A 19606-nucleotide genomic window follows, 5' to 3' on the forward strand; every position below is an offset into this window, starting at 1 on the left:
CTCTCTCTCACCCAGGGGATATGTCTCTCTCTCTCTCTCACCCAGGGGATATGTCTCTCTCTCTCTCTCACCCAGGGGATATGTCTCTCTCTCTCTCTCACCCAGGGGATATGTCTCTCTCTCTCTCTCACCCAGGGGATATGTCTCTCTCTCTCTCTCACCCAGGGGATATGTCTCTCTCTCTCTCTCACCCAGGGGATATGTCTCTCTCTCTCTCTCACCCAGGGGATATGTCTCTCTCTCTCTCTCACCCAGGGGATATGTCTCTCTCTCTCTCACCCAGGGGATATGTCTCTCTCTCTCTCTCACCCAGGGGATATGTCTCTCTCTCTCTCTCACCCAGGGGATATGTCTCTCTCTCTCTCACCCAGGGGATATGTCAATCTCTCTCTCTCTCTCACCTGAGACACCTGTCCCTCTCAGAGTGTCTCTACAACGGGACAGACAGGTGAGGAATGGCCTAACGAGCTGAATGAGGCCCTGGGTACTGGCTAACAGCTAATTACACTGAGCTGATTACTATCAGACCAGGGCTAAGACCAGGCAGGCAGGAACACCTCAATCCTTTCAGAAGGGGAGGGAGGGAGGGAGAGAGGGGAGGGAGGGAGAGAGAGGCAGGCAGGAACACCTCAGTCCTTTCAGGGGGAGGGAGGGGGGAGAGAGAGGGAGGGAGAGAGGCAGGCAGGAACACCTCAATCCTTTCAGGGGGGAGGGAGAGAGAGGGACAGAGAGAGAGAGGGGGACAGCGAGAGAGAGAGAGAGAGGGGACAGCGAGAGAGAGAGAGGGACAGAGAGAGAGAGAGGGACACAGAGAGAGAGAGAGAGGGACACAGAGAGAGAGAGAGAGGGACACAGAGAGAGAGAGAGAGGGACACAGAGAGAGAGAGAGGGACACAGAGAGAGAGAGAGAGAGGGACACAGAGAGAGAGAGGGACACAGAGAGAGAGAGAGAGACAGAGAGAGCGGGACAGAGAGAGAGAGAGAGCGAGACACAGAGAGAGAGAGAGAGCGAGACACAAGAGAGAGAGAGAGAGCGAGACACAGAGAGAGAGAGAGAGAGCGAGACACAGAGAGAGAGAGAGCGAGCGAGACACAGAGAGAGAGAGAGCGAGCGAGACACAGAGAGAGAGAGCGACGAGGACAGAGAGAGAGAGAGCGAGCGAGGACAGAGAGAGAGAGAAGCGACGAGAGACAGAGAGAGAGAGAGAGCGAGGGACAGAGAGAGAGAGAGAGCGAGGGACAGAGAGAGAGAGAGAGCGAGGGACAGAGAGAGAGAGAGAGAGCGAGGGACAGAGAGAGAGAGAGAGCGAGGGACAGAGAGAGAGAGAGAGAGCGAGGGACAGAGAGAGAGAGAGAGAGCGAGGGACAGAGAGAGAGAGAGCGAGGGACAGAGAGAGAGAGAGAGCGAGGGACAGAGAGAGAGAGAGGGACAGAGAGAGAGAGAGCGAGGGACAGAGAGAGAGAGAGGGACAGAGAGAGAGAGAGGGACAGAGAGAGAGAGGGACAGAGAGAGAGAGAGAGCGAGGGACAGAGAGAGAGAGAGAGCGAGGGACAGAGAGAGAGAGAGAGAGGGACAGAGAGAGAGAGAGAGAGGGACAGAGAGAGAGAGAGAGCGAGGGACAGAGAGAGAGAGAGAGAGAGGGGACAGAGAGAGAGAGAGAGAGCGAGCGACAGAGAGAGAGAGAGAGCGAGCGACAGAGAGAGAGAGAGAGCGAGGGACAGAGAGAGAGAGAGAGAGCGAGGGACAGAGAGAGAGAGAGAGAGCGAGGGACAAGAGAGAGAGAGAGAGCGAGGGACAGAGAGAGAGAGAGAGAGCGAGGGACAGAGAGAGAGAGAGAGCGAGGGACAGAGAGAGAGAGAGAGAGCGAGGGACAGAGAGAGAGAGAGCGAGGGACAGAGAGAGAGAGAGCGAGGGACAGAGAGAGAGAGAGAGACGAGGGACAGAGAGAGAGAGAGAGAGAGGGACAGAGAGAGAGAGAGAGCGAGGACAGAGAGAGAGAGACGAGGGACAGAGAGAGAGAGAGAGCGAGGGACAGAGAGAGAGAGGGACAGAGAGAGAGAGAGGGGGACAGAGAGAGAGAGAGCGGGACAGAGAGAGAGAGAGAGCGAGGGACAGAGAGAGAGAGAGAGAGAGCGAGGGACAGAGAGAGAGAGAGAGCGAGGGACAGAGAGAGAGAGAGAGAGAGCGAGGGACAGACAGAGAGAGAGAGAGAGAGCGAGGGACAGACAGAGAGAGAGAGAGAGCGAGGGACAGACAGAGAGAGAGAGAGCGAGGACAGAGAGAGAGAGAGCGGGACAGAGAGAGAGAGAGAGCGAGGGACAGAGAGAGAGAGAGCGGAGAGAGAGAGAGCGAGGACAGAGAGAGAGAGAGAGCGAGGGACAGAGAGAGAGAGAGCGAGGACAGAGAGAGAGAGAGAGCGAGGGACAGAGAGAGAGAGAGAGCGAGGGACAGAGAGAGAGAGAGAGGGAAGAGAGAGAGAGAGCGAGGGACAGAGAGAGAGAGAGCGAGGACAGAGAGAGAGAGAGCGAGGGACAGAGAGAGAGAGAGAGAGCGAGGGACAGAGAGAGAGAGAGAGCGAGGGACAGAGAGAGAGAGAGAGAGCGAGGACAGAGAGAGAGAGAAAGCGAGGACAGAGAGAGAGAGAAGCGAGGGACAGAGAGAGAGAGCGAGGGACAGAGAGAGAGAGAGAGCGAGGGACAGAGAGACGAGAGAAGAGCGAGGACAGAGAGAGCGAGGGACAGAGAGAGCGAGGGACAGAGAGAGCGAGGACAGAAAGCGAGAGACAGAAAGCGAGGACAGAGAGCGAGGACAGAAAAAGCGAGGACAGAGAGCGAGGACAGAGAGAGCGAGGACAGAGACGAGGGACAGAGAGACGAGGACAGAGACGAGGGACAGAGAGCGAGGGACAGAGAGAGAGAGAGAGAGGGACAGAGAGAGGGACAGAGAGAGAGAGAGAGAGAGGGACAGCGAGAGAGGGACAGCGAGAGAGAGAGGGACAGCGAGAGAGAGAGGGACAGAGAGAGAGAGAGAGAGGGACAGAGAGAGAGAGAGAGAGACAGAGAGAGAGAGAGAGAGGGACAGAGAGAGAGAGGGACAGAGAGAGAGAAAGAGGGACAGAGAGAGAGAGAGAGGGACAGAGAGAGAGAGGGACAGAGAGAGAGAGCACCTCCCCTTCCCCAGTAGTCTTACCAGCACATCATTACAGATCTCCTTCAGCTCCTTCTCTATCTTCTCCCTGTACTCCTTGGCCATGGCCTGCTTCTTCTCGCTGCCCTCGGTCTTCTGCTCGATGCTGGACACCACCCTCCAGGAGGAGCGCCGAGCGCCCACCACGTTCTTATAGGCCACAGAGAGGAGGTTCCGCTCCTCGTTGGACAACTGGGTGCCTTCCTCCGTTACGGCCTTCATGGAGGCAGCCATGTCATCGTAGCGCTCGGCCTGCTCTGCCAGCTTGGCCTTCTGGACCAGCTCCTTCTGAACCACCTCGCTCTTGTCAACCATGGTTACTAGGGACTGAGGAGAGAGAGAAGAAGAAGAACCATGGTTACTAGGGACTGAGGACAGAGAGAAGAAGAAGAAGAACCATGGTTACTAGGGACTGAGGAGAGAGAGAAGAAGAACCATGGTTACTAGGGACTGAGGAGAGAGAAGAACCATGGTTACTAGGGACTGAGGAGAGAGAAGAACCACGGTTACTAGGGACTGAGGAGAGAGAAGAACCACGGTTACTAGGGACTGAGGAGAGAGAGAAGAAGAACCACGGTTACTAGGGACTGAGGAGAGAGAAGAACCACGGTTACTAGGGACTGAGGAGAGAGAAGAACCACGGTTACTAGGGACTGAGGAGAGAGAAGAACCACGGTTACTAGGGACTGAGGAGAGAGAAGAACCACGGTTACTAGGGACTGAGGAGAGAGAGAAGAAGAACCACGGTTACTAGGGACTGAGGAGAGAGAGAAGAAGAACCACGGTTACTAGGGACTGAGGAGAGAGAAGAAGAACCATGGGGACTGGGGACTGAGGAGAGAGAAGAAGAACCATGGTTACTAGGGACTGAGGAGAGAGAAGAAGAAGAACCATGGTTACTAGGGACTGAGGAGAGAGAAGAAGAAGAACCATGGTTACTAGGGACTGAGGAGAGAGAGAAGAAGAACCACGGTTACTAGGGACTGAGGAGAGAGAAGAAGAAGAACCATGGTTACTAGGGACTGAGGAGAGAGAAGAACAACCACGGTTACTAGGGACAGAGAAGAAGAACCACGGTTACTAGGGACAGAGAAGAAGAACCACGGTTACTAGGGACAGAGAAGAAGAACCACGGTTACTAGGGACAGAGAAGAAGAACCACGGTTACTAGGGACTGAGGACAGAGAAGAAGAACCACGGTTACTAGGGACTGAGGACAGAGAAGAAGAACCATGGTTACTAGGGACAGAGAAGAAGAACCATGGTTACTAGGGACTGAGGAGAGAGAAGAAGAACCATGGTTACTAGGGACTGAGGAGAGAGAAGAAGAACCATGGTTACTAGGGACTGAGGAGAGAGAAGAAGAAGAACCATGGTTACTAGGGACTGAGGAGAGAGAAGAAGAAGAACCATGGTTACTAGGGACTGAGGACAGAGAAGAAGAACCATGGTTACTAGGGACTGAGGACAGAGAAGAAGAACCATGGTTACTAGGGACTGAGGAGAAGAAGAACCATGGTTACTAGGGACTGAGGAGAGAGAAGAAGAACCATGGTTACTAGGGACTGAGGAGAGAGAAGAAGAACCATGGTTACTAGGGACTGAGGAGAGAGAAGAACCACGGTTACTAGGGACTGAGGAGAGAGAAGAAGAAGAACCACGGTTACTAGGGACTGAGGAGAGAGAAGAAGAAGAACCACGGTTACTAGGGACTGAGGACAGAGAAGAAGAACCACGGTTACTAGGGACTGAGGAGAGAGAGAAGAAGAAGAACCACGGTTACTAGGGACTGAGGAGAGAGAGAAGAAGAAGAACCACGGTTACTAGGGACTGAGGAGAGAAGAAGAAGAACCATGGTTACTAGGGACTGAGGAGAGAGAAGAAGAACCACGGTTACTAGGGACTGAGGACAGAGAAGAAGAACCATGGTTACTAGGGACTGAGGAGAGAGAGAAGAAGAAGAACCACGGTTACTAGGGACTGAGGAGAGAGAGAAGAAGAAGAACCACGGTTACTAGGGACTGAGGAGAGAAGAAGAAGAACCATGGTTACTAGGGACTGAGGAGAGAGAAGAAGAAGAACCATGGTTACTAGGGACTGAGGAGAGAGAAGAAGAAGAACCACGGTTACTAGGGACTGAGGAGAGAGAAGAAGAACCACGGTTACTAGGGACTGAGGACAGAGAAGAAGAACCATGGTTACTAGGGACTGAGGAGAGAGAGAAGAAGAAGAACCATGGTTACTAGGGACTGAGGAGAAGAACAACCATGGTTACTAGGGACTGAGGAGAAGAAGAACCATGGTTACTAGGGACTGAGGAGAGAGAAGAAGAACCATGGTTACTAGGGACTGAGGAGAGAGAAAAGAAGAACCATGGTTACTAGGGACTGAGGAGAGAGAAGAAGAAGAACCATGGTTACTAGGGACTGAGGAGAGAGAAGAAGAACCATGGTTACTAGGGACTGAGGAGAGAGAAGAAGAAGAACCATGGTTACTAGGGACTGAGGAGAGAGAAGAAGAACCATGGTTACTAGGGACTGAGGAGAGAGAAGAAGAAGAACCATGGTTACTAGGGACTGAGGAGAGAGAAGAAGAAGAACCATGGTTACTAGGGACTGAGGAGAGAGAAGAAGAAGAACCATGGTTACTAGGGACTGAGGAGAGAGAAGAATAAGAACCATGGTTACTAGGGACTGAGGAGAGAGAGAAGAATAACCATGGTTACTAGGGACTGAGGAGAGAGAGAAGAATAACCATGGTTACTAGGGACTGAGGAGAGAGAAGAAGAAGAACCATGGTTACTAGGGACTGAGGAGAGAGAAGAATAAGAACCATGGTTACTAGGGACTGAGGAGAGAGAGAAGAATAACCATGGTTACTAGGGACTGAGGAGAGAGAGAAGAATAACCATGGTTACTAGGGACTGAGGAGAGAGAGAAGAAGAACCATGGTTACTAGGGACTGAGGAGAGAGAGAAGAAGAACCATGGTTACTAGGGACTGAGGAGAGAGAGAAGAAGAACCATGGTTACTAGGGACTGAGGAGAGAGAAGAAGAACCATGGTTACTAGGGACTGAGGAGAGAGAAGAAGAACCATGGTTACTAGGGACTGAGGACAGAGAAGAAGAACCATGGTTACCAGGGACTGAGGAGAGAGAAGAAGAACCATGGTTACTAGGGACTGAGAAGAAGAAGAACCATGGTTACTAGGGACTGAGGAGAGAGAAGAAGAAGAACCATGGTTACTAGGGACTGAGGAGAGAGAGAAGAAGAACCATGGTTACTAGGGACTGAGGAGAGAGAGAAGAATAACCATGGTTACTAGGGACTGAGGAGAGAGAGAAGAATAACCATGGTTACTAGGGACTGAGGAGAGAGAAGAAGAACCATGGTTACTAGGGACTGAGGACAGAGAAGAAGAACCATGGTTACTAGGGACTGAGGAGAGAGAGAAGAAGAACCATGGTTACTAGGGACTGAGGAGAGAGAAGAAGAACCATGGTTACTAGGGACTGAGGAGAGAGAAGAAGAACCATGGTTACTAGGGACTGAGGAGAGAGAAGAAGAACCATGGTTACTAGGGACTGAGGACAGAGAAGAAGAACCATGGTTACCAGGGACTGAGGAGAGAGAAGAAGAACCATGGTTACTAGGGACTGAGAAGAAGAAGAACCATGGTTACTAGGGACTGAGGAGAGAGAAGAACCATGGTTACTAGGGAATGAGGAGAGAGAAGAACCATGGTTACTAGGGACTGAGGAGAGAGAAGAACCATGGTTACTAGGGACTGAGGAGAGAGAAGAAGAAGAACCATGGTTACTAGGGACTGAGGAGAGAGAAGAAGAACCATGGTTACTAGGGACTGAGGAGAGAGAAGAAGAACCATGGTTACTAGGGACTGAGGAGAGAGAGAAGAAGAACCATGGTTACTAGGGACTGAGGAGAGAGAGAAGAAGAACCATGGTTACTAGGGACTGAGGAGAGAGAAGAACCATGGTTACTAGGGACTGAGGAGAGAGAAGAAGAACCACGGTTACTAGGGACTGAGGAGAGAGAAGAAGAACCACGGTTACTAGGGACAGAGGAGAGAGAAGAAGAAGAACCATGGTTACTAGGGACTGAGGAGAGAGAAGAAGAAGAACCATGGTTACTAGGGACTGAGGAGAGAGAAGAAGAACCATGGTTACTAGGGACTGAGGAGAGAGAAGAACCATGGTTACTAGGGACTGAGGAGAGAGAAGAAGAAGAACCATGGTTACTAGGGACTGAGGAGAGAGAAGAAGAAGAACCATGGTTACTAGGGACTGAGGAGAGAGAAGAAGAAGAACCATGGTTACTAGGGACTGAGAAGAAGAACCATGGTTACTAGGGACTGAGGAGAAGAACAACCATGGTTACTAGGGACCGAGGAGAGAAATGTTGGCATGGCAGATACACTTGATACAATACAGGGGAGCACAGGGTCAAGCCGCAGCGGAGCGCCCCTGGATGGAGAGCAAGTTGTGTGTTCAGTGTCCTACTCAACTGCACACCGGTAAGGGATTGTTGTTATCAATCTGAACCCAGAAGCCCTGCAGTTCCCAGATCCATTCCCAGCGCCAGGAATTCAAATCGGCAACTGCCCACATCAACACGGAACAAAGTCCAGGAAATCTAACCTATAGCTAGCACCAAAGCAAAGTAACAACTCATAAACTCAGGGTAATTTCTGATTTAATAAAAAAAAAAAAAAAACACCAGATAAAGTTAAAATATCACTCTGGTAAAAGGAGCAGTTTCCTCCTCGTGTAATCTAGAAACGGAAGTGAGGTGCGTAGTGATCCACAATGTAACAAATGCATAGTATAAACCAGGGCCTAGCAAAAACAGACAGCAGTGAGAATAGTACTAAACTGAATCAATACCCTACATCTGCTGTTAACCATGCAGAATAGCCCAGGGGTCTACAGACAACACTGATTTACCGTGCTCAATCAATCCCATATTTTCCATTCCACAATATACATGTAGACAAGCCTGGTACTTGTGGCTTTGGGTCATGAGACATGCCCTGTGGATTTCCTCTAACACGTAAGTCGCCTTTGCACTGGAAACATTATCCAGGTTAAGACATGATATAGATGGTATGTACTACACAGCAGTGAAATCGCACTAGCCTGGATCCTACCGTGTGAAGAACAAAAAGGCGGATGTGTATTCACTCCCTGCCATGCCACACCCATGTTGTACCTGTTATAATTATTAGCATTGAACAGACGGAGCTGGCTAACATTTACACACACACACGGCGCTGGACATACTGTACCATTTATCTAGTATGTTAGTTAGATACATTTAATGTTTCAATGGGATGTAAAGTTAGATTGATTAAATCTCTGCGTTAACTACAATCGCCAATGGGAGTATAACGGGCGTAATGCCATCGTCCCCGCCTTAAAAATAAAAAATGACAACGGTGTTACTACTGTTGTTCACTACTCATCTGGAAATGACTAGCTAACGTTAGCTACTAGCGAAACCCGGCATTACGCACAATCAAACCGTGTCTGGGGACATATAGGTTGTTAACGTTAGCTACGATCGATCAAAATGAGAGGGTTTCAAAATAGTAAGATTAGTTTGCTACTTTATTTATAACAAGGCCGCTAACTGGAGTTATCCATGCGAGTAAAGTGTTGGCTGTGACTGACTTGTTAGTTAGGTCGTGAACCTGCCTTCAACAACAAAAAACCAAACGGGGGATTTTTTCGTATTTTTCCCCCCAACGACACATGTTTTAAACATCAAATATTGTTTTTGTGTATCAGCAAATGGTGAAATATGGGTCCAAAAACCAAAAAACGGTTTAACTTTAGCTATCTCGCCAGCTAGCTACGGAACTGTAGTATTGTACCGACCAAGCCCATTTTGAATTAACTCAGTTGGTCTAGCCTAGCTACATGTCTGCTATTGCTAACCAAATTCAACAGATTAGCTAACATGAATTATCGACCACAATAGATAAGGTAACTTACTTGAAGCCAACTCTAAACCTGACAGGATGAACAAAAAGCTAACCTAGAGCGAACAAATCTCCCCAGAAACAAAAACATGTAGCTATTGTTCTTCAGTCAGCTAGCTAGCTAGCTACATTCCTAGCTAACGTTAGCAACCTGACAAAACTAACTGAAACTCTACCGTTAAAAACACATACTACCCGCTATTTTCCTCTAGTAAAATCCATTGTCAACACATACAACATAAAAAATTAAAAAAAAACCATGTCTTAAACGTGAATCTAACATGACTTTTAAAAGGAAGAACGGCCTCTTACCTGAGTGCAAAGGGAATAGTGGTGTGTGTGTGTGTGGCTAGCTAAGCTACGTTACACAGCTGATTCTCTCACAAGCTGTCTGACTGTGGTACACGGGGTTTCCCTCCAATCACACCCCAGCAGCAGGGACGCACTTACCACAGCCACAAAATCAGCACAATTATTCACTAATCCCCCTTGCCCTATTTCTTATTAATCCAAAAAAATAATGTAATCTTATTATTTAAAAAAATATATTTTAATTGTTTTATTTTTTACATTTTAAACCCCTAACTTTAACCACACTGCTCATATTATTCCTTAACCTTAATTGAAGCCCCCCCCAAAAAAATGAACTTATTTGGTTTTGTTTTCAATGAATTATGATATAAGTGAAATCTTGATTTTACTGGATGTGGTAACTAGTGACAACAAGCAGGGCGGGGTGACGTCAAAAGGGATACCATGGCAACCCGTGATTGACGTGATGGTTTAATCAGATGAAAAACACCTTTATCAGAAAATGTTGGTTTTTGCAACCTATTTAATAAAATATAATTAAAAAAAATATATACTTCTATACCCTACCTATAATAAAGGCCTGTGAGACTGTGATTGATTATCTCACCACTGCCACCCAACATAGTTATTTTGGGGGAATAGTCAGAATAGGGTGTAAACCACTTACAGGTAAAAATAAATAAATAAGCCAGAATCTTCTATGGTGAACAAACATGTGGTATTGACAGTCTAATACATGTAGGTAATTTGTGAGTGATGTTTGAGGACGTCACAAAACGACCGAACTGGAACACAGAGTTTTTGCCTGATAGAAAGTATATTTAGTCTATTTCTATTTCTGTTCTCCAGTCAGTTTCCATGGGGAAAGTTGCTCTATTTATACCAAGTCACATGTTCTCCCCTAAGACTGGGATATTAAGCCGGTAACCTATTTAAGGGAAGATCTCTGACTGATAGTTCAGTTTTCAGACAGACAGACAGACAGACAGACAGACAGACAGACAGACAGACAGACAGACAGACAGACAGACAGACAGACAGACAGACAGACAGACAGACAGACAGACAGACAGACAGACAGACAGACAGACAGACAGACAGACAGACAGACAGACAGACAGACAGACAGAGATTACTTTGAGTGTCAATATCAATTAAACCTAACATTGTACTGGAAAGGGCGTAGCTAGGAGTGCTTTTGAGATAGAGGGAGAGTGAATGAGTCAGTGTGTGTTTCTGTTGAATGACTGGTAGAGTAGGTTCTCTCTCTCTCTCTCCACACACACACCCTGGAACACACAATCAATCAAATGTATTTATAAAGCCCTTTTTACATCAGCCGATGTCACAAAATGCTGTACAGAAACCCAGCCTAAAACCCCAAACAGCAAGCAATGCAGGTGTAGAAGCACAGTGGCTAGGAAAAACTCCCTAGAAAGGCCGGAACCTAGGAAGAAACCTAGAGAGGAACCAGGCTATGAGGGGTGGCCAGGTCAGTACACACACACACACACACACACACACACACACACACACACACACACACACACACACACACACACACACACACACACACACACACACACACACACACACACACACACTTGTATAACTAACCTTGTGGGGACACACAATTCAGTCCCATTCAAAATCCTATTTTCCCTAACCCCTAACCCCTAACCTTAACCCCGAAACCTAAACCTTAGCTCCTAATCCTAAAACTAACCCTAGCCCCTAATCCTAAACCTAATTCTAACCCTAGCATTAATTCCAACCTTAATCCTAAACCCCCTAGAATTAGCATTTGACCCTGTGGGGACTAACAAAAGGTCCCCACTTGGTCAAATGTTTGAGAGTAGTGAGTGATGTAGTGAGTGATGTAGTGAGTGATGTAGTGACTCGTGGTGTAGTGATGTAGTGAGTGATGTAGTGACTCATGGTGTAGTGATGTAGTGAGTGATGTAGTGACTCGTGGTGTAGTGATGTAGTGAGTGATGTAGTGACTCATGGTGTAGTGATGTAGTGAGTGATGTAGTGACTCATGGTGTAGTGATGTAGTGAGTGATGTAGTGACTCATGGTGTAGTGATGTAGTGAGTGATGTAGTGAGTGATGTAGTGAGTGATGTAGTGACTCATGGTGTAGTGATGTAGTGAGTGATGTAGTGAGTGATGGTGTAGTGATGTAGTGAGTGATGTAGTGACTCGTGGTGTAGTGATGTAGTGAGTGATGTAGTGACTCATGGTGTAGTGATGTAGTGAGTGATGTAGTGACTCGTGGTGTAGTGATGTAGTGAGTGATGTAGTGACTCGTGGTGTAGTGATGTAGTGAGTGATGTAGTGACTCGTGGTGTAGTGATGTAGTGAGTGATGTAGTGACTCATGGTGTAGTGATGTAGTGAGTGATGTAGTGACTCGTGGTGTAGTGATGTAGTGAGTGATGTAGTGACTCATGGTGTAGTGATGTAGTGAGTGATGTAGTGACTCGTGGTGTAGTGATGTAGTGAGTGATGTAGTGACTCATGGTGTAGTGATGTAGTGAGTGATGCACTGACAAAAATAACAACTCCCTGAGATTCCCATGGTGTTTGTGAAAGAGTGAGAGAGAGAGAGAGAGAGAGAGAGAGAGAGAGAATGAGAGAGAGAGAGAGAAAGAGACAGAGAGAGCAAGAAAAAGAGAGAGAAAAGTGTATGTGTGAGAGAGAGAGAGAGAGAGAGAGAGAGAGAGATAAAGAGAGAAAGAGACAGAGAGAGAGAAAGAGAGACAGAGAGAGAGAGAGAGAGAGAGAGAGCGAGAGAGAAGAGAAAGAGAGAGGGAAAGAGGGAGAAGAGAGAGAGAGAGACAGAGAGAGAGAGAGAGAGAGAGAGAGAGAGAGAGAGAGGAGAGAGACAGACAGAGAGAGAGAGGGAGAAAGAGAGAGAGACAGAGAGAGAGAGAGAGAGAGAGAGAGAGAGAGAGAGAGAGAGAGAGAGAGAGAGAGAGAGAGAGAGAGAGAGAGAGAGAGAGAGAGAGACAGAGAGAGAGAGAGAGAGAGAGAGAGAGAGAGAGAGAGAGAGAGAGAGAGAGAGAGAGAGAGAGAGAGAGAGAGAGAGAGAGAGAGAGAGAGAGAGAGAGAGAGAGAGAGAGTGAACCATTGCACGGCGTGTTTCTCTAAACCTGTCTGTCCAGTTCCTCTGTAGGTCTATAGAACAGTACAGACAAGGCACGTTGTGTCACCACCCTATTTACCATATAGAGTCCTGAGGCTTCACCACTAGAAGAAACAGATTAAAGATTTCCATTTAACCAGTCAGGATTTCTTTATATTATTCTAGAAAAATATATTTGATGATAAACTCTAAAGAGATGATGAGATAAGCGGGGACAAATGAAATGACGAATGAGGATAAACTCACTATCAGCTGTAGTTAGCCAGTGTTATTCTAAACAGTAGATATTCTTATTCTAGCCTGGAACGCTCAGATTGATACAGTGATGAAACACAGCATACAGGTTAGGATTCCAGGCTATTCCTGTTGTAACCATGATGGCTGACGAACTAGAGGACTCATTAGCTAGGATGAGCTCTGGGAGACTCACTGTTGTGTGAAGTGATAAGGACTCGGATTCAGAGTAGAGAAGGCCGAGTCCTAAATGGCACCCAAATGGTCTTTATAGTGCACTACGGGGGAATAGGGTGCCAGGGCCCATAGGGAATAGGGTACCAGGGCCCATAGGGTAGTGTACTACATTTAACCAGGGCCCATAGGGAATAGGGTACCAGGGCCCATAGAGAATAGGGTACCAGGGTCTATAGGGAATAGGGTGCCAGGGCCCATAGGGAATAGGGTACCAGGGTCTATAGGGAATAGGGTACCAGGGCCCATAGGGAATAGGGTACCAGGGTCTATAGGGAATAGGGTACCAGGGTCCATAGGGAATAGGGTACCAGGGTCTATAGGGAATAGGGTACCAGGGCCCATAGGGAATAGGGTACCAGGGCCCATAGAGAATAGGGTACCAGGGTCTATAGGGAATAGGGTACCAGGGTCCATAGAGAATAGGGTACCAGGGCCCATAGGGAATAGGGTACCAGGGTCCATAGGGAATAGGGTACCAGGGCCCATAGGGAATAGGGTACCAGGGCCCATAGGGAATAGGGTACCAGGGCCCATAGGGAATAGGGAATAGGGTGCCAGGGCCCATAGGGAATAGGGTACCAGGGCCCATAGAGAATAGGGTACCAGGGCCCATAGGGAATAGGGTACCAGGGCCCATAGGGAATAGGGTACCAGGGCCCATAGGGAATAGGGTACCAGGGCCCATAGGGAATAGGGTACCAGGGTCTATAGGGAATAGGGTACCAGGGTCCATAGAGAATAGGGTACCAGGGCCCATAGGGAATAGGGAATAGGGTACCAGGGTTCATAGGGAATAGGGTACCAGGGCCCATAGGGAATAGGGTAGCAGGGTCTATAGGGAATAGGGTACCAGGGTCCATAGAGAATAGGGTACCAGGGCCCATAGGGAATAGGGAATAGGGTACCAGGGTCCATAGGGAATAGGGTACCAGGGCCCATAGGGAATAGGGAATAGGGTACCAGGGCCCATAGGGAATAGGGTACCAGGGTCTATAGGGAATAGGGAATAGGGTACCAGGGCCCATAGGGAATAGGGTACCAGGGCCCATAGGGAATAGGGTACCAGGGCCCATAGGGAATAGGGTACCAGGGTCCATAGGGAATAGGGTACCAGGGCCCATAGGGAATAGGGTACCAGGGCCCATAGGGAATAGGGTACCAGGGCCCATAGGGAATAGGGTACCAGGGCCCATAGGGAATAGGGTTCCAGGGCCCATAGGGAATAGGGTACCAGGGCCCATAGGGAATAGGGTACCAGGGCCCATAGGGAATAGGGTTCCAGGGCCCATAGGGAATAGGGTACCAGGGTCTATAGGGAATAGGGAATAGGGTACCAGGGCCCATAGAGAATAGGGTACCAGGGCCCATAGGGAATAGGGTACCAGGGCCCATAGGGAATAGAGTACCAGGGCCCATAGGGAATAGGGAATAGGGTACCAGGGTTCATAGGGAATAGGGTACCAGGGCCCATAGGGAATAGGGTACCAGGGCCCATAGGGAATAGGGTACCAGGGCCCATAGGGAATAGGGTACCAGGGCCCATAGGGAATAGGGTACCAGGGTCTATAGGGAATAGGGTATCAGGGTCCATAGAGAATAGGGTACCAGGGCCCATAGGGAATAGGGAATAGGGTACCAGGGTTCATAGGGAATAGGGTACCAGGGCCCATAGGGAATAGGGTACCAGGGTCTATAGGGAATAGGGTACCAGGGTCCATAGAGAATAGGGTACCAGGGCCCATAGGGAATAGGGTACCAGGGTCCATAGGGAATAGGGTACCAGGGCCCATAGGGAATAGGGAATAGGGTACCAGGGCCCATAGGGAATAGGGTACCAGGGTCTATAGGGAATAGGGAATAGGGTACCAGGGCCCATAGGGAATAGAGTACCAGGGCCCATAGGGAATAGGGAATAGGGTACCAGGGTTCATAGGGAATAGGGTACCAGGGCCCATAGGGAATAGGGTACCAGGGCCCATAGGGAATAGGGTACCAGGGTCTATAGGGAATAGGGAATAGGGTACCAGGGCCCATAGGGAATAGGGTACCAGGGCCCATAGGGAATAGGGTACCAGGGCCCATAGGGAATAGGGTACCAGGGTCCATAGGGAATAGGGTACCAGGGCCCATAGGGAATAGGGTACCAGGGCCCATAGGGAATAGGGTACCAGGGCCCATAGGGAATAGGGTACCAGGGTCCATAGGGAATAGGGTACCAGGGCCCATAGGGAATAGGGTACCAGGGTCTATAGGGAATAGGGTACCAGGGCCCATAGGGAATAGGGTACCAGGGCCCATAGTGAATAGGGTACCAGGGCCCATAGGGAATAGGGTACCAGGGCCCATAGGGAATAGGGTACCAGGGCCCATAGGGAATAGGGTTCCAGGGCCCATAGGGAATAGGGTACCAGGGCCTATAGGGAATAGGGAATAGGGTACCAGGGCCCATAGGGAATAGGGTACCAGGGCCCATAGGGAATAGGGTACCAGGGCCCATAGGGAATAGGGTACCAGGGCCCATAGGGAATAGAGTACCAGGGTCTATAGGGAATAGGGTACCAGGGTCCATAGGGAATAGGGTACCAGGGCCCATAGGGAATAGGGTACCAGGGCCCATAGAGAATAGGGTATCAGGGTTCATAGGGAATAGGGTACCAGGGCCCATAGGGAATAGAGTACCAGGGTCTATAGGGAATAGGGTACCAGGGTCCATAGGGAATAGGGTACCAGGGCCCATAGGGAATAGGGTACCAGGGCCCATAGGGAATAGGGTACCAGGGCCCATAGGGAATAGGGTACCAGGGCCCATAGGGAATAGGGTACCAGGGTCCATAGGGAATAGGGTACCAGGGCCCATAGGGAATAGGGTACCAGGGCCCATAGGGAATAGGGTACCAGGGCCCAAATTTAACTAGGCAAGTCAGTTAAGAACAAATTCCTATTTATAATGACGGCCTACCGGGGAACAGTGGGTTAACTGCCTTGTTCAGGGGGCAGAACGACAGATTTGTACCTTGTCAGCTCGGGGGATTCAATCCAGCAACCTTTCAGTTACTAAGATCACCCAAGGTGTCGGGCCTTAAGATACAGCACCCCCTCCCCCATCAGTACAGACAGCAGTAGATCACCCAAGGTGTTGGGCCTTAAGATACAGCACCCCCCATCAGTACAGACAGCAGTAGATCACCCAAGGTGTTGGGCCTTAAGATACAGCACCCCCCCATCAGTACAGACAGATTTTCGCCTAAAATGACATACCTAAATCTAACTGCTTGTAGCTCAGGACTTGAAGCAAGGATATGCAAATTCTTGACACCATTTGAAAGGAAACACGTTGAAGTTTGTAGAAATGTGAAATGAATGTAGGGGTATATAACACATTAGATCTGGTAAAAGATAACACAAAGAAAAAAACATGTATTTTTTTGTAATTTGTTTTGTACCTTCATCTTTGAAATGCAAGGGAAAGGTCATAATTAATTATTCTAGCCCAGGCGCAATTTATACTTTGGCCACTAGATGGCAGCAGTGTATGTGCAAAGTTTTAGACTGATCCAATGAACTATTGCATATCTATTTAAAATGTTGTATCAAGACTTCCCAAATGTGCCTAATTGGTTTATTCATACATTTTCAAGTTTATAATTGTGCACTCTCCTCAAACAATAGCATGGTATTATTTCACTGTAATAGCTACTGTAAATTGGACAGTGCAGTTAGATTAACAAGAATTTAAGCTTTCTGCCCATATCAGATATGTCTATCGCCTGGGATTTTTTGTTTGTTTATTACAAACTCATGCTAATCACATTAGCCTACGTTAGCTCAACCATCCCGAGGAACGGGACACCGATCCTGTAGAGATTTTAAGGTACAGGTACAGCACCCCCCCCCCCCCAATCAGTACAGACTGCAGTAGATCCAAATCCACTGAGAAAATACAACATTCTCATGAGCAGATTTGTAGCTCCCCCTCTGGTCAAACAGAGTTACAGTACTAGGATAGATTCATCTTTCAGTCGTAAAGGTTATTAAATGAAGTTAAACAACACTGATTTAGGTCACTCGGGGAAAAAAGGCTATTAACTGTGAGAAGGATGGTCCCCTGAAGGACAACAGAGAGACAGAGACAGGAACTTAGAGGTTGGGAGGTACATCTGGGTCACTTGACAGAGACAGTGGTATGCCCTGTATTCAGCGACCACTGGCTGGCCACTGGTAAAAAAAACATTAATTAGAAATCTGTGACTGAACAATGTATTTTCACATGTTTTTAGATCAAGTTTGAGAAGAGTCACAATATTGTTGCAGTGTTTGAAAAGTGAAGCACCACAACATCCTGAAACGGGGCGTAGTGTTATGTAGTGTTATGTAGTGTTATGTAATGTTATGTAGTGTTATGTAGTGTGTTATGTAGTGTTATGTAGTGTTATGTAGTGTGTTATGTAGTGTTATGTAATGTTCTGTAGTGTTATGTAGTGTGTTATGTAGTGTTATGTAGTGTTATGTAGTGTTATGTAATGTTCTGTAGTGTTATGTAGTGTTATGTAGTGTGTTATGTAGTGTTCTGTAGTGTTATGTAGTGTTCTGTAGTGTTATGTAGTGTGTTATGTAGTGTTATGTAATGTTCTGTAGTGTTATGTAGTGTTATGTAGTGTGTTATGTAGTGTTCTGTAGTGTTCTGTAGTGTGTTATGTAGTGTTATGTAGTGTTATGTAGTGTGTTATGTAGTGTTATGTAGTGTTCTGTAATGTTCTGTAGTGTTATGTAGTGTGTTATGTAGTGTTATGTAATGTTCTGTAGTGTTATGTAGTGTGTTATGTAGTGTTATGTAATGTTCTGTAGTGTTATGTAGTGTTATGTAGGGTGTTCTGTAGTGTTCTGTAGTGTTCTGTAGTGTTCTGTAGTGTAACGTAGTGTGTTATGTAGTGTTATGTAGTGTTATGTAGTGTGTTATGTAGTGTTATGTAGTGTTATGTAGTGTGTTATGTAGTGTTATGTAGTGTTATGTAGTGTTATGTAGTGTTATGTAGTGTTCTGTATTTTATGTGTTGTGTTTTGTTTCCTGTTTGTTTACATAATAAAAGACTGGCAGTAAATGTGTCAGTGTCTCTCTCTGTTTTCTCCCCAAGTCCACCACACTGTCTGTGCTGCTAAGCCTAGTATTACTGATACCAGGGGACCAGGGGACCAGGGGACCACCACACTGTCTGTGCTGCTAAGCCTAGTATTACTGATACCAGGGGACCAGGGGACCACCACACTGTCTGTGCTGCTAAGCCTAGTATTACTGATACCAGGGGACCAGGGGACCAGGGGACCACCACACTGTCTGTGCTGCTAAGCCTAGTATTACTGATACCAGGGGACCAGGGGACCACCACACTGTCTGTGCTGCTAAGCCTAGTATTACTGATACCAGGGGACCAGGGGACCAGGGGACCACCACACTGTCTGTGCTGCTAAGCCTAGTATTACTGATACCAGGGGACCAGGGGACCAGGGGACCACCACACTGTCTGTGCTGCTAAGCCTAGTATTACTGATACCAGGGGACCAGGGGACCAGGGGACCACCACACTGTCTGTGCTGCTAAGCCTAGTATTACTGATACCAGGGGACCAGGGGACCAGGGGACCACCACACTGTCTGTGCTGCTAAGCCTAGTATTACTGATACCAGGGGACCAGGGGACCACCACACTGTCTGTGCTGCTAAGCCTAGTATTACTGATACCAGGGGACCAGGGGACCAGGGGACCAGGGGACCACCACACTGTCTGTGCTGCTAAGCCTAGTATTACTGATACCAGGGGACCAGGGGACCAGGGGACCACCACACTGTCTGTGCTGCTAAGCCTAGTATTACTGATACCAGGGGACCACCACACAGACAGACACAGACAGGCACAGACACAGACAGAGACACAGACACAGACACAGACACAGACAGACAGACAGACAGACAGACAGACAGACAGACAGACAGACAGACAGACAGACAGACAGACAGACAGACAGACACAGCACTGTACCAGCAGAAACAAACCAATCGGTTAATTTCACACATTTATCAGCGTTGGCCTCAAGACCCCTTTTGTTCGTCTCTCAACTTTTTGATGATGTGCTTTTGACTTCGAATGTGAATTTGCGCCACGTCAGCTTGGCCACCATTGGTCAGCCACCTCAGCGTCCCACCAATGGTTAGCCACCTCAGCGCCACCTCAGCTCGGCCACCATTGGTCAGCCACCATTGGTCAGCCACCTCAGCTCGGCCACCATTGGTCAGCCACCATTGGTCAGCCACCTCAGCTCGGCCACCATTGGTCAGTACCATCTCAGCTCGGGCCACCATTGGTCAGCCACCATTGGTCAGTACCATCTCAGCTCGGGCCACCATTGGTCAGCCACCATTGGTCAGTACCATCTCAGCTCGGGCCACCATTGGTCAGTACCACCTCAGTACCATCTCAGCTCGGCCACCATTG

The 19606-nt window shown here is 48.2% G+C and overlaps 1 protein-coding gene across 1 annotated transcript in view; it reads right to left on the reverse strand.

The window, feature by feature from the left end:
• Positions 1–9643, reverse strand: part of LOC106591438 (14-3-3 protein beta/alpha-A) — a 26235-nt gene extending 16592 nt beyond the window's left edge. The window contains exons 1-2 of the mRNA XM_045714114.1: positions 9501–9643; positions 3191–3514 (exon numbers count right to left, since the gene is read on the reverse strand). Of these exons, the coding sequence (XP_045570070.1) occupies positions 3191–3502 (312 nt within the window). The 5' untranslated portion in view covers positions 3503–3514; positions 9501–9643. The remainder of the gene's footprint in view (positions 1–3190; positions 3515–9500) is intronic.
• Between the last annotated feature and the right edge of the window lie 9963 nt (positions 9644–19606).

This window comes from Salmo salar, unplaced genomic scaffold (assembly GCF_905237065.1).
Source record: "Salmo salar unplaced genomic scaffold, Ssal_v3.1, whole genome shotgun sequence".
NCBI lineage: Eukaryota > Metazoa > Chordata > Actinopteri > Salmoniformes > Salmonidae > Salmo > Salmo salar.